This window comes from Diadema antillarum, unplaced genomic scaffold (assembly GCF_040938485.1).
Source record: "Diadema antillarum isolate AM-2024a unplaced genomic scaffold, OU_Dant_1.0 seq00000989_RagTag, whole genome shotgun sequence".
Taxonomy (NCBI): domain Eukaryota; kingdom Metazoa; phylum Echinodermata; class Echinoidea; order Diadematoida; family Diadematidae; genus Diadema; species Diadema antillarum.
Window position 1 is genome coordinate 303,810 of NW_027271829.1, and position 14,174 is coordinate 317,983.

Genomic DNA, 14,174 nt, shown 5'->3' on the forward strand with positions numbered 1-14,174 from the left:
TTTATATTCTACTGATTTTAATCCCTCATAAGTCGAAGTCGAAGCTATCTCTTCAGTCCAAATACAGTCAACTTTACCCAAGTCGAATTAGTTTTGACTGAAAAAAATAGCTTCGACTTACATAAAATTCAACTTATGAGGGATTAAGATTAATAGAATAGAGAGAAGAGGACTTCAAAACACCTTCTATTTAGGCGATTATTCGACTTAAGTGAGGTCGACTTAAGCAAGGTTAACTGTATCTAAAGTTTGACTTAAAATGGTTGTGCAATGAAGTTTCATTGGAAATTTGTTACCAGTAATGTACAGGTGATGGAATGAATGACAAGATATATTTTTGTTGGTTTTTGCCTCCTTTTTTTGTTGTTAATGGTACTCCTGTGCATCTATGATTGCTTTATGACAATCTGTAGTCCTACCCAGCGAGATTTCACTATCTATATACTGTACCCTTATGTGCTCAAGTAAAGTACTACAGACTGCAAATTGCATTTATCTGAAAGAAACTTTACTCATCAATTTACACATATATAATACATACATCACAAGTAGACAACAATTATTTTTTCAGCTCGTACACTGTATAAAATGAGACAGCATCTTTAACAAAGCCACAGACTTCATAGCCTAGTGCACGCTAGTTAGTCTAACAACCATTTCCGTAACAAGTGCTGAAGAGTCCAACATCTTTAATCACAGAAATGGTTACAAATTGCATCTTGGTATATCCTCTTGTTCTGACCAAACCATCTGTTTTGCGATGTCAATTTACTGTTTGATTTCCTATTTACCTAGTTCAGCATCTGCTTGAAGACAATGAACTTTTGAAATAAATGGTACAAACAACCATGACAAAAAAGGGAAAATCGTTACACAATGTATTTTGGGTGGGAACTAAACTGCATATAGTAAACTGATTATATAGACTGTCTCTTCTCAACTCGTGTCAACAGAAATGATCCGACAGATTGACCACAAATTTCAGTGAACATACTCCATATCATTCTACAGGACATTTCTGTAAAATCATTTAGAACTTTCTTCATGTTACATGTAGATGGACAATCATAAATGAAACTGTGCTTTGAAAATGCTTTGCTATCTTTATCAAGAAAGAGAAAAGATTTACAACTTTAGTTGAATGTGACACAGATAATTCTAACTTGGACTATGGTTTAGCGTTTCTACTTTATAAATATTGATATCTGATAAAATTTGAAATCTCTTTCAGAAATAACCATTTGAGTGTGTACCATTCACTTCACAATGCAAGTGATATCTGTTTGGACTAAAATTAAGCAAACATGCATAATGTGTCAATGTGAATAGGGACAACTAGACTGCTTGGTAGTCTTCAGCAAGGAAAACAGTTTTTCTTCTCTCTCTCTTTTTTTTTTTTGTCAAAGGGTTCATAATTTCCATTGATCAATGCCATGGCACAGGAATTGAAACATGAATCCATGGCAATAACTTTAGAGGGTGAGAAAGCTGTTTCCAGTTTGCATCTGGTTATTGAAAATGCATAAATAACTAGAAGCTTTAAAATGCTTCAGGTCAATAAAGGAAATATTCCTCTACGTGATAACAATACAAGTGTGATATGTCTACTGCAGCTATGTTTGTTGTTTGTGGATGGCCTTTAATCATGAGATCTCATCCATACCTGGTCACCATTGTAGATCAATGTCTAGTTATACCACTTTTGCAAATCCAGCATTGCATCAGGTTGCACTAAAAACAACTTGAATTTGTACACCATCAACACAAGTCAGATTCAGATTACCGTAAAAGTGGACATTTTTTAGGTGTGGAATTTTCCGAGCATTTCGCACAAGCAAAAACTACCGTGAAAATAACGGCAGGCAAATATCTTTGCTCACCATATATGTTCTAGTACAGTGGACTCCCGTTATAACGAAGTCCTCAGGACCGGCAGCTTTCTTTCGGTATATCGAAATTTCGTTATAACTGAAGAAAGAAACAATAAACCAAAATTTCATTATAACCGTGTTCGTTATAACGGGAGTACACTGTATTTAACATCTTGATTTGAGGGAGTTAAAAACATGTGAAATTCATCTTACGTGGTCGAGGGCAAAAAAAAAAAAAATAAATAAATAAAATACAATACTCACACAAAAATATCCACTTTTACAGTACACATCATTTCTGTGCTGATGGATTTCTCACATGAAGATTAAAGGTGGAAATATCTCTCCTGCTCTGTAAGCACCTCGCAGTTCACTGCATCTGGTTCTCAGACATGGATGTGGTCCACTCTGGAGCAGTCTGGACGATCTTCTCAATGATGTTGTTGACCTGGAAACACAGACTCTGGATCTGTTTGTCCCACTGGGGCAAGACATCCGTTGCTGGTAGGGAAAGTACAATATGAGTCCGTTTACTAATACATAACTTACAATATCAATGGAAAACTAGATATATCGCTACGGCAACTGATATGCCTCCGCCATAATGCATGGTTCTCCTAATAGGTCTATAGTACAATGTCTTGACAATGTGTGATGACAGTTTCACACAATTGGCAAAATATTAAAACGACAGGTTTGACACAAATGTGCTGAATGTTCACTTTCCTAGAACTAGGTTCAATTGGATGAATGATTAAAATGTCAGAGTGCAGGTATTTGGGGAACTGATGATTTTTACTTGACTTTTGACCCTTTTATAAGTTTATGCATTGAGTAATTTTCAAGGTATTGAGAAAAAGTATAATTTCAGTATCAAATGGGAAAATAGCATTATCTAAACCTGGCCTTTGACCTTTGACCTCACAGTTCCAAAGAGAATCACTGTTAGGTTGAACATGCATAAATATGTAAGTTTCATGATGATACCTTGAGTTACTTTTGAGATATGGAGGAAAAAGTGCAATTCAGCACTTTCACTTGACCTTTGACCTTTTGACCTTTTGGCAAGAAACTTCCCATAGAATATATATATTGGGTAATACATGTATACATCAAGTAAAAAAAAAAAAACCTTCAGGCATTGCATAAATATAAGGAAAGTAGTGATATTTTGAGTTAATCTTGACCTTTGACCCCCCTGACCTATGAACCATGACCCCCAACTTCCCTAGATAATCACTGCCCATTGGAACAAGCATATATACTAAGTTCCATGAAGATACCTTGAACCATTTGCGAGATATGGAGAAAAACATGAATTTTCAACCCTTTTTTTTCACAAAATAACCTGTGACCTTTGACCTCTGACCCCGTGACCCTAAAATCCAAATAAAGTATTATCCCCCCAGGATATACCCTCATACCAAGTTTGATGTAAAACCACCACACGGTTCTTGAGATATCGACAAAAACAAAACGGGACGGACGGACGGACGGACGGACGTATGGACGGACGGACGATCCGAAAACATAATGCCTCCGGCCACTTCGTTGGCGGAGGCATAAAAAAAGAATCATCCAGAGCAAAACATTACATGAAAGAGATTGTAATATGCACCAACGGTGTTTTAACTATCATTGGAAAGTCTATTCTGGCAAGTAAGAGAAAAGACGATAAGTTAATGAGCAACTTTTGACAACATGACATAACGGGCAGTGACTGGCGGAAATCTGGGGGTAAATTCATTAAAAAGCTCATTGTTCCAGCTGACACAAAGAAACACATAAACAGATTCTGACTACTCAAATTCTCCCATATTATCTAAAATGTTCATGAAAGACCTGAGAAAGCTATGGAAAACAGTACAATTGATGTTACATCTATGCCTATTTTTTTTTTCTTTTTTGGTGAGCTGAATACAGGCAAACTTGGCAAATGGACATCTATCACAAAGCAGAAATATATTTGATAAAGATGAGTATAAACTTAATTCAACCAGTGATGCTCAAACAGTGAGATATGTGTCTGAAACAATAGTGCATCGAATAAGGTGTCTGAAGACCTCAGTCAAGTGTAGTTATGACAAACTGTTTGGGATTAAGAAATTTGTTTGCTCTGTTGAAATTTCGTTGCATGAGGATGGAAAAAAAAACACACAACAAAAACATCCTAATGAAATACACACATATTTCAAACTTTGAAACTAATGACATACTTTGTTATAATGAGATTTTGTTCCATCAGTATTCATTATGATGAGTATACTATAGAAAGCAGACTTACACTCAAAGTGAACAATGCCATCAATCTGATCTATATAGCCATTCATCCTGCCTTCTGAGATCATCTGGGAGGCAATTTTCTCAGCCTGACAAATAAAAGAACAGAAAAAAAAGAACATCCAGCAAATTACTAAGAAATGTCAGCCCTCAATGTACCTCATTAGAAAGTGTGCTACAAAGGTTAGAATGAAAACACCAGCACTGCAGAGATCAAATGTTATTTTCACATTCACCACAGTGTTGATTAACCCTAGCAAAAAATATTTTACAGCAAGTTATTCCAAAAAGCTTAATAAAGGTGTCGGCAATTACAGACATTTTCACAACTAACCCATTGATCCTGGCATTAAGGCTTGACAAAGAGTAATCAAATACTGTACTTTACTGTCTGAACAACAATACACAGAAAATACAGTGCATATTCTGTATCATCTTCCGAAGGCATCACCATTACTGGATCACTTCAAACAAAATTTGAAGACTTTGCATATTTTGAAATCCCTATGTATGCAATGGACTTATACTGTCACTGCCTAGTAATTTGTATATATGTGACCCTGCATCATAAAACCAACAAAAAGTCGCCAGACAGGGATTTTTAGTTAAGAGCAGATTCTGAAAGAGCAGACGTTAAGCTTTAAAATGATGTGTAACTCAATTTAAATGGACTCTCCTAACCTATCCTAATACTGGAAAGAAAGCACACACTCTGGAAAGTGTAAACTGAGAATAAAAGGCTCTGAAGTACAGGGTCTATTCAAGCACTTAATCTTTATCCAGCAGTGCTAGCTGTGCGATGAATGGAACAAAAAACAGGACATTAACCACGGTAGCAACAACAATGACGGGATTATCAGATTAAGCTGAAATTATAAACATGCTTTATTAATACATTCTGTAGATGATTAACGCCAACTTTCAAAGCAGTAGCGTTATTCCTTCCAAAGTTATTGGAGTTGAAAGTGAAGAGTTTGGACAGGGTTTATAAGAAATGAAAAGAGGATTCAATGAGAAACACCTAATCACACTATTATACAAAAAAGTGTTTGAGAAAAACTGCTAAAAATACAATTTCCTGTTTGTTTTACAATCCCAAACTTTAGTATAATGTTGAAAAAGACTCACGCTTTCAAAAAATATGAAAAACTCAAGATTGGCTGAGTTGACCCATTTCACCTATTTTCAGTTCTAACACAAAATCAGTGCATGTGACTTTTTGTTGATTTTGTGATGCACAGTCACATATATTTCATCTCCTGTAGTGACCAGGGATGACATCTTATAGCGCTTTGTATCCAGTGGAAAAGGCCCTACATAAATATCAACTATTATTATAATCATTATACACTTTGAGGTCATTAAAAGAGTGACAAAACGGGGCTTGTTATCAAGTTTTTTCATTCTCTTGCATTAAAAAAAAACAAACAAACATGAAGTGGGTGTAAAACAATATACATTATCAGAGCATTCTACCTACTTGAAAAAGAAAAGAAAAGAAAATAAGGAATGTATACCTTTGGAGGAGGAATCTCAAGCAAAGAGCCAAGCTCTGCAAATGTGATGTTGTTGTATAACTTGCTAGCTGAGAGGAGGTTGTGTTCAATCACAGCCCTGTCAAGTATACTTGAGCCTGATGAGAAAAAAAAAATATGTCAAAGAGAAATAATTACTGAAAATTGCTGCATATCCATAGTCTCTATGCTTGTTCTGGGCATTAGATGATGGTGGATACACTTGTAAGAATTACATGATATTCCAATCATGAAACTCCGCACCTACATGACTGAGAAAGTAAGGCAATTTGTAAAGAAAACAAAACCCATATGGATTTCATCAGATATACAGCAGAAGGGATTTAGCTCCATGGGCTGGATACAATTCTTACCATTCCACTGATTTTACTGGTCATAGATTGAAGAAATACTCTCTCACAAAACCGACTATCTCCCCATGACATCACTTTCCATCCATTGTTACACAATATTCCATTAACATCACATCACTAGTGCAATGCAGCCTGAACGTGTGTGAAATCGTCATCAAATCAAATCACATCATCTCATATCATTGCTACATGGCATCACCACATATCATTATAGTAATATAATATGTACTCAGACAATGAATAAAAAACACATATCAAATCTTGCCGCAACTACCAAATTATATTAATTTCATCTAAAAGAGCATTCAATATCATCAAAATATCTCACCCTTTCACAGCCTGCACTAAATGTATTACATGAAATGACATCCAAACAACAGACCAGTGAAAAAAAAAATAAAGACATTTACATAAAGAATGAGAAAGCTTTGACATCTTAAAGGGACTGTACAGTAGTGGTTGAGGTGGGGATTCATGTTATGAACATTCCTAAGTGAGATAATGAAAAACCTCTTATGAAATACAAAAGAGCATGTAATTTTAAGAAGGATTCAACGTTTCTTTGATGAAAATTGGTTTTCAAATGGCTGAGATATCCTAAAAAGTGAAAATAATAAAAGGCGACAGGCCACGCCTTTTATTAGGATCTCTTTGTTTCACTTTGTTTTTGGATATCTCAGCCATTTCAAAACCGATTTTCATCAAACAAACTTTTGATACCCCTTAGAATTGCATGCTCTTTGACATCTCATAGAGTGGTTTCTGAATATCTCACAAAACGTTAAAGGCTAAATCCTCACCTCAACCAGAACTGTACACGCCCTTTAAATGTTGAAACAACATCTTCAAACAACAGAAAACAAAAAATGAGTGCAATGAACATCTCTACTGGACTCGGTCATGAGACCAACTTCATTCAAAATACTTTTGTGTTTCTCTTCTTCACTCTTCTTTTGCATTATCCTATTTCTGTTACACACTTTCATTAAACACTGTCATCTTGCCTATAATCACTGCATTTCCTCCTCACAGACCAGCAGTACCACCAATCCATAGAGTACCAAAGTGTGATGTCATAGCCATTCATCGCCATGGAAACTGGTTCTAAAACAACCTCATCTAACCCGAGTGTTTATGCCCTCACCTGGTTTTTAACCCAGGTTGTAACAAAAAGACTGTGACATCATCACTTGGGTACTCTATTGTATTTTTGAATATAGCATACCATCAGCTGTAGTAGCCTTCTGGTGCTCCTGCAAGACAGAGGCAAACTCCTGGAGTTGGTTGCCCCTGATGATGCGGTCCAGGTACATCTTCTCCAGAATCCCATAGGATGGGAGCTGCTGGCATCTCTCATCCTTGAACAATGTGGCAAGCATCCTTGACCTCTGCTGACCTGCATCACAAAGTTTTACACCAAAGTAATTTTGTGTTGCATTTCTTTAATTTTGTTTTTTCTACAGTATGAGTTTCCCATCACCTAGTGCATTTTAATTCTGGTCAAATATTTCATGAAAGATAGTAGTGATTTTCAAATTAGAGATTGCATACATGGACATGTGGTGATGATGTAATCACAAGAATTTTTCACATAATTTGCAGTATTCTCGATGCAGAGTATGAGCTAATGATTCCAATCCCAAAGGCATAATAGTTTACCAAGGTCTCAGGGCAGGAACATCTCAATCTGATGACATGTTGAGATACTTGAACCACTGTTTACCTGGTAATCATTCCAGGAATTGATTTTTCAAAATTTGACACATAGTGCCCCTTGCCTTGCCCCCCCCCCCCCCCCCCCCCCCCCCCGAAAAAAAAGAAGAGAAAAGAAATGAGGGAAATGGGTTTGCTTGTGTAATAGTTATATGAGAATGGGAGTGTTTGAAATAAATGAATGGAAGAAAGGACTCTTGCTTGCTTGTAAATGTCACCTGTAATTATAAAGATTTCTATGTCCTGTTGCTATCTGTTATATATTGTCACAAGAGGAAGGAAATGTGTTCCCTCCCTTTAAAAAAAAATGCAAACATACAAAATGGATGAAAACGGGATATATAGCAGGATGTCGTTCAGATGCATTAATGAATCATACCAAGGAAAAAGAGGAGAAAGGAAAGAGGTAAATAATGAATACATGATTATCAGTGATGATAAATATAATTATCATTGTAAGAAGGTAAAGGGGCAGCACTGCTGCTGACTTACCAGCTGAAGCCAAGATGGTGCAGTGCAGGGCGTGTCTGAGGGATTCCATCCTCTCTTCTCCGGCTATTATGGTTCGGTAAGAGAGCTCATTATAACGTTGAGCTGCCTCAATGAACTTTCTTTTGTAGTCCAGCATACGAGCATAGCACACCTTCAGTTCCAAAAGAAAATCAACAGTCAAGATGGCAACATTTAAACACACACAAACATACACAATTAAACACTGTACAAAATGCACTCATTCCACATGTAAATCAATAACTCAACTTTAGTGCAAATGTGCAAAAAAAAAATGATAAAATTACCTTTAGGCAAGGTATTAATCTGAGGAGTCATCATTTCTTCTTGAGTCAAATGGCATTTTATTATTCAATATGGATTATCATGCTTGCTCATCAGTTATTCTATTCATTTAGATCTATGATGTATCAAAAGCTCACAGTCAGCTGTGATTGTGAAGCTATTTGCAACAAGTTTGTATATCACATGCATATATTAAATGATTTCAAAGTTTAAAAAAACCCATGAAATTTAACAATCAAAACAAATCTAAGCAAGTGTAAAAACATTATACAAATGATTTAACTAATGTGAATTGACTGCTCACAGTCAAATAATTATCTAATGAGAATAATACATGCACTTATAAATGTAGCAATATTGGGAAGGCAAATGTACAAATTCTGTGATCAATAATCAAAGCATTCACTTTACCTCAAGATGACATATAAAGTATCGCTAAGATTCAGAGTTCAATACAGCGATGGTTAGACTGACCTTATAGAGTATGTGAAGCTGCTCATTCTTGGACTCTGCTTGCAGCATGGAGGCTCTCTTGATGTAGACCTCAGCTTCAACTGGGTCATCATCCTCAAGGTACAGTCTTGCTATCTTGAGGTACGTCTCGAGTTTGTAGTCGACAGGGTACTGCCTGGATAAACATGTGAGTAAGCATGGATGTTGCAAAACAGGAATATTGAAATATGTGACTAGTCTTCAGAATGGATATATAACAAAACGGGCAAACATAGCAATACAGTAAACCTCATCTAAGTTGATATGTTTGTCACATGATACGTAAGTTATCATCATCACAGATGAACGAGGAAGATTTTTCTTCTTCTTTTAATTTCCCCCCACACTCTAATTTGACAGAAGGTTTCAGAAGAGTCAGAAATGGCTAATCTCACAGCGTGAGTCAAGAAGCATTACGCACAGACCATATATATGTATTTGACACTATCACACAAATTCCTATGAGTATCTGCACGCAACATGTTCCTGTGCCTTCTATTACTAGTTACAGAAGCAACAATACCTGTTAACTTACATGGGGCAATTAACACCTCCACTTGGGACAAAGAAATTATGTTAACACCAGTGATTTGTTGACTTGTCAATATCAATTTTCCTAACACAAAGAATCTCATGAGAAATAATTACCAGGTAGTCCTTGTAAAAACTAAACACTAACTGATTCTTAATTTACCATGAATTATGATTTCTTACAGATTGTTGTAGTTACCCCTCTCTCTCCCTCTCATTCTCTGTACAAACCATCTATCAAGATAATACCTAGCTACCTGCTTAATATTTACATATTTTTATTTATGTACATTATATCTATTCATTTATCTACCAATTTGCATCTCTTGATCTATCCATCAATCTATTTTTCTATCTATCTGTCTATCTATCTATCTATCTATCTATCTATGTACTTGTCAATCTATCTCCATGTATGTGTGCGTGTGCATGAGTATATAGATATACATGTATCTACAAGAATGCCAAATAACCATTGAATGATTTGAAAACAAAACAAAAAACAAAAAAAAACAACTTACTTCTGGCCTGTCTCAAGAGGAATCCCCACAAGAATTCTGGCAGCCTCCCTCCAATTCTGTTCCTTTTCATAAATTGAAGATAAGTGTTGTCGTACTGTTCCCATCTGACATGAAGGAAATGGCATAGATCCAAACATATCTTAAAACACATGAGCAAAGAAGGAAACAACACACTGACTTGGCATTTCATGAGAATAATTATTGGCATACTAAAAGTTCCTGTGATCAGATTCAATCCAAACATCCTGTGAATGGAGAGCCGAAATTATTTGATTCAAGGCTTGAAATATAGGGTGACATATCTATTGATTATCTATTGATACCCCTACAAATATAAGTTAGTTCACTACTGGTGCACTCTTTCACAGCTGACTATCTTGTCTGAGCATGTCTGCATGTAATCCTCTCCCTGTGAAAGGAAGGTACATGTAGTTGAAAGAGACCTCTGCATATGCATATATGCTGAAACTCTATCTCATGGGATGTGTATCTTATAGTAGTCAAGAACTGGTATCCAAACAGAACACAATTCGCCAATTTTTATACAATGCTTTCAATCCCTTAAAGTATCTTCTTCATGTACATGCCTCGTCTGCAAAATGCAAACTAATACACTGACTCCGCCTCTGTAATTAGTAAGAGTGGATGATAGAAAGAGTAATGTCAGAAAAGTGACCTAATTAAACTGTTATGCCCTCTGGAAAAAAAAAGAAGTTTAGTAACATAAAGTCACCTGTTCTTCAAAAGACACTGCCCTTGGATGAACCTTCTCCAAGAGGAAGTGTGACACTCTCTGTGACACTGGATCCGGGAGCTCAGGAAGCTGGTTGCATACCTCCAGCAGGAGTTGTCTGGAAATCACCAAACTCACACTCTCCTTCACCACTGGTCAACAGAAAACAAAATGCATACTAATACACTGTGACTCCGTCACTGAAATTAACAAGGAAAAGTAGAAATTACGCGGTGCGTAATATATGTCCCCGCCGGAAGTAGCATTTAGTAGCAAAATGTACAATATAGGTAAAAAATCAAGGTCAAAGGTCAAAGAAGTCAAAAGTCAAAATTCTGTGTAGAAGTTTTGAAGCCCTCACCTAGTGCCATCACATAAAGGAAACAGAATCGAAATCGGGTTAGAAATGGCGAAGGAGTAGCATTTTGTAGCCAATGTACAATATAGGTCAAAAATCAAGGTCAAAGGTCAAAGAAGTCAAAGGTCAAAATTCTGTGTAGAAGTTTTGAAGCCCTCACCTAGTGCCATCACATAAAGCAAACGGAATCGAAATCGGGTTAGAAATGGCGAAGGAGTAGCATTTTGTAGCAAAATGTACAATATAGGTCAAAAAATCAAGGTCAAAGGTCAAAGAAGTCAAAGGTCAAAATTCTGTGTAGAAGTTTTGAAGCCCTCACCTAGTGCCATCACATAAAGCAAACGGAATCGAAATCGGGTTAGAAATGGCGAAGGAGTAGCATTTTGTAGCAAAATGTACAATATAGGTCAAAGGTCAAGGTCAAAGGTCACGACTGAAATTCTGTGTAGAAGTTTCAAAGCTCCCATGTAGTGCTATCATATAAAGCAAACAGAATCAAAATTGGCTCATAAATGACAGAGAAGTAGCAAATTAAAGATTTTGATCACACACGGACGCACACACGGACGGACGCACGGACGGACGCACGGACGGACGGACGGACACACGGACACACACACACGTACGGAGCCCGTTTCATAGTCCCCTGCTCGAACTCGTTCGGCGGGGACAATTAAGAGTGAATGATAGAAGAGGAGTCATGACAGAAAAGTGACTTAAACTGTAATGCCCTCTGACAAAAATATGTTACACAGAGAAGACATGATTTTATCATGCACTAAACATACAAGGAAAATGAAAACTTACAAAAGAAGAGAGATAACAAAATAAGTACCAGTAGCAGTGACTGCACCCCCTCCCCTGATAAGAATCAGTAATCTCAATAATTTATGATATAAACATAAAAAAGAATATTCCATAAATGTCATTTCTAAATGGATTTACACATAGACTCCCTGTTTGAATTCCTAAGAGGTAGTTCAGAGAAAAGAAACACCATCAACTTTCGTTTATTAATCCTGTGTTGTTCATTCTAATCTATACTAAGCTTACATGAGCACAGAAAAAACAAATTACATAAATTCAATGCAAATTCATTTTTGTACGAATGATAAACCCTACTGCCTTTATTAGAAAAAAAAAGAAAAAAAAAGGGGGGGAGCTGCCTCACTTGTTTCAATGAAAAACTGCAATCCATTAACCAGGTCATCTTCTGCCAGCTGTAGAATATCATGCAAAATTTTTCTGTACCTGCAAAAGTGAACAGTCATACAAAGTCAAAAGTCATCATTATACAAATGATGCACAGGACAGAGTGGATTGGTGAGAATTGGATGCACGAGTTTAACTTTGGAACTGTTTAAACCCACGAGCGCAGCGAGTGGGTTTTAGACTGTTCCAAGTTAAACGGGAGCATCCAATTCTCACTGATCCACGAAATAGGCCTGTGCATCATTTGTGTTATAAAATGGGCCCGTAAATTCATGAAATACAACCGTTTTCCACATCATGCATGCGGTACACCTACAACACTATATAAGACTTGAGCCATGTGTTCAGATTTTACCTGATGCATGGCTCAGTGTGGATCAGCAAAAATCAATGCATGACAATTGACCAATCAGTTTGCAGGGATTCTAAGCCCATTTTATAAGACTACATTACAGTCAATAACATCCTATAGATCCTAGGTAATAATACTGATTAGCAAGGTTGTTTCTCTTCTATCGAGATATCTACTCTTCTCTTCTGAGGCAGAGTGAATTAATTTATTTACTATAATTTTACTTTGTGTGAAAGTGGGAAACTGTACAATTTAAAGGACAAGTTCACCTTCATAGACATGTGGGTTGAGTGAATGCAGCAATATTAGTAGAACACATCAGTGAGAGTTTGAGCAAAATCGGACAATCCGTTAAAAAGTTATGAATTTTTGAAGTTTCTGTTCAGTCACGGCTGGATGAAAAGGCTACTATAGCTTGTGATGTCACATGAGTACAACGATATAAAGAAAGAATAAAGAAAATTCAACATATTTCCATTTTTCTCGCATAACAAAAGAACACTCGACTTCTCTCTTTCAGAAGGCAGGGTGAATAATATTACCCTTAACATACGTCAGTAGCAAGTCGAAGAAATGTGCACTTTATTCAAAAAGTAAAGTTTTGTGAAATTCTCTTTTTATTTTCCTTATATAGTTGTACGCATGTGACATCATGCACTATAGTAGTCTTCTCTTCCAGCAGTGACTGCGCAGATACTTGAAATATTCGTAACTTTTGAACGGATTATCCAATTTTCCTCAAACTTTCACTGAAGTGTTCTACTAATATTGCTGCATTCTCTCAATCCTTATGTATATGAAGGTGGACTTGTCCTTTAAGTTCTGGTATAAAAAAGAGACACAGATAGTAACTTTACAGGGAGGAAACCAAGCACATGCAGTCATTCTCTTCCTACTAAAACCGTGAACATCTTGTCATTGATTCATAATGTAAAAAGATGCAATGTGTGTGTGTATCATGCAATATCATATAAGATTACAACAAATATTTACATTGATGGGACTAGCTAAAAGGCCTTCATAGACGTGATATATCAAATACAATCTCGCAGTATCACTAAACAAGAGGACAAAATGTCTGAAAATATTCAAAATCCTTAGCTTTAAACACTCTGGCTTACAAAACATTTTATATCATGACGTACTTATCAGTCAGATCTTTAGGAGCACCACCGGCAGTAAGAAGAGCTGATAATTGTTGCTTCATGGAAGCTGCCATCTTGAATGAGTCTGTAATTCTGCGAAAAATTGGTCAGATACAAAATCATTTTTTCCTAGGTACCGAAAAAAATCAAATAAAATTAATATTTTGAAATATTTTATATTATATAATGTAATAATTTTGTTTGAAACTTAATTCTAACGTACAAAAAAATAACTATTTTCCATTTCTTTCGAGGCTACACTTTCTGATCCGTACCCTCAACA

At 36.2% G+C, this 14,174-nt stretch overlaps 1 protein-coding gene across 1 annotated transcript; it reads right to left on the minus strand.

Moving 5' to 3' along the window:
- Positions 1-1,669: 1,669 nt before the first annotated feature.
- On the minus strand, positions 1,670-13,972 carry LOC139742244 (COP9 signalosome complex subunit 4-like). Its single transcript, XM_071652822.1, has 10 exons — positions 13,892-13,972; positions 12,354-12,433; positions 10,825-10,976; positions 10,092-10,195; positions 9,022-9,175; positions 8,245-8,395; positions 7,265-7,435; positions 5,669-5,784; positions 4,156-4,240; positions 1,670-2,372 (listed from the first exon to the last, which is right to left on the minus strand). Exons 1-10 carry the CDS (start codon positions 13,963-13,965, stop codon positions 2,242-2,244), a joined length of 1,218 nt encoding a protein of 405 aa, XP_071508923.1. The 5' UTR covers positions 13,966-13,972; the 3' UTR covers positions 1,670-2,241.
- Positions 13,973-14,174: the final 202 nt, after the last annotated feature.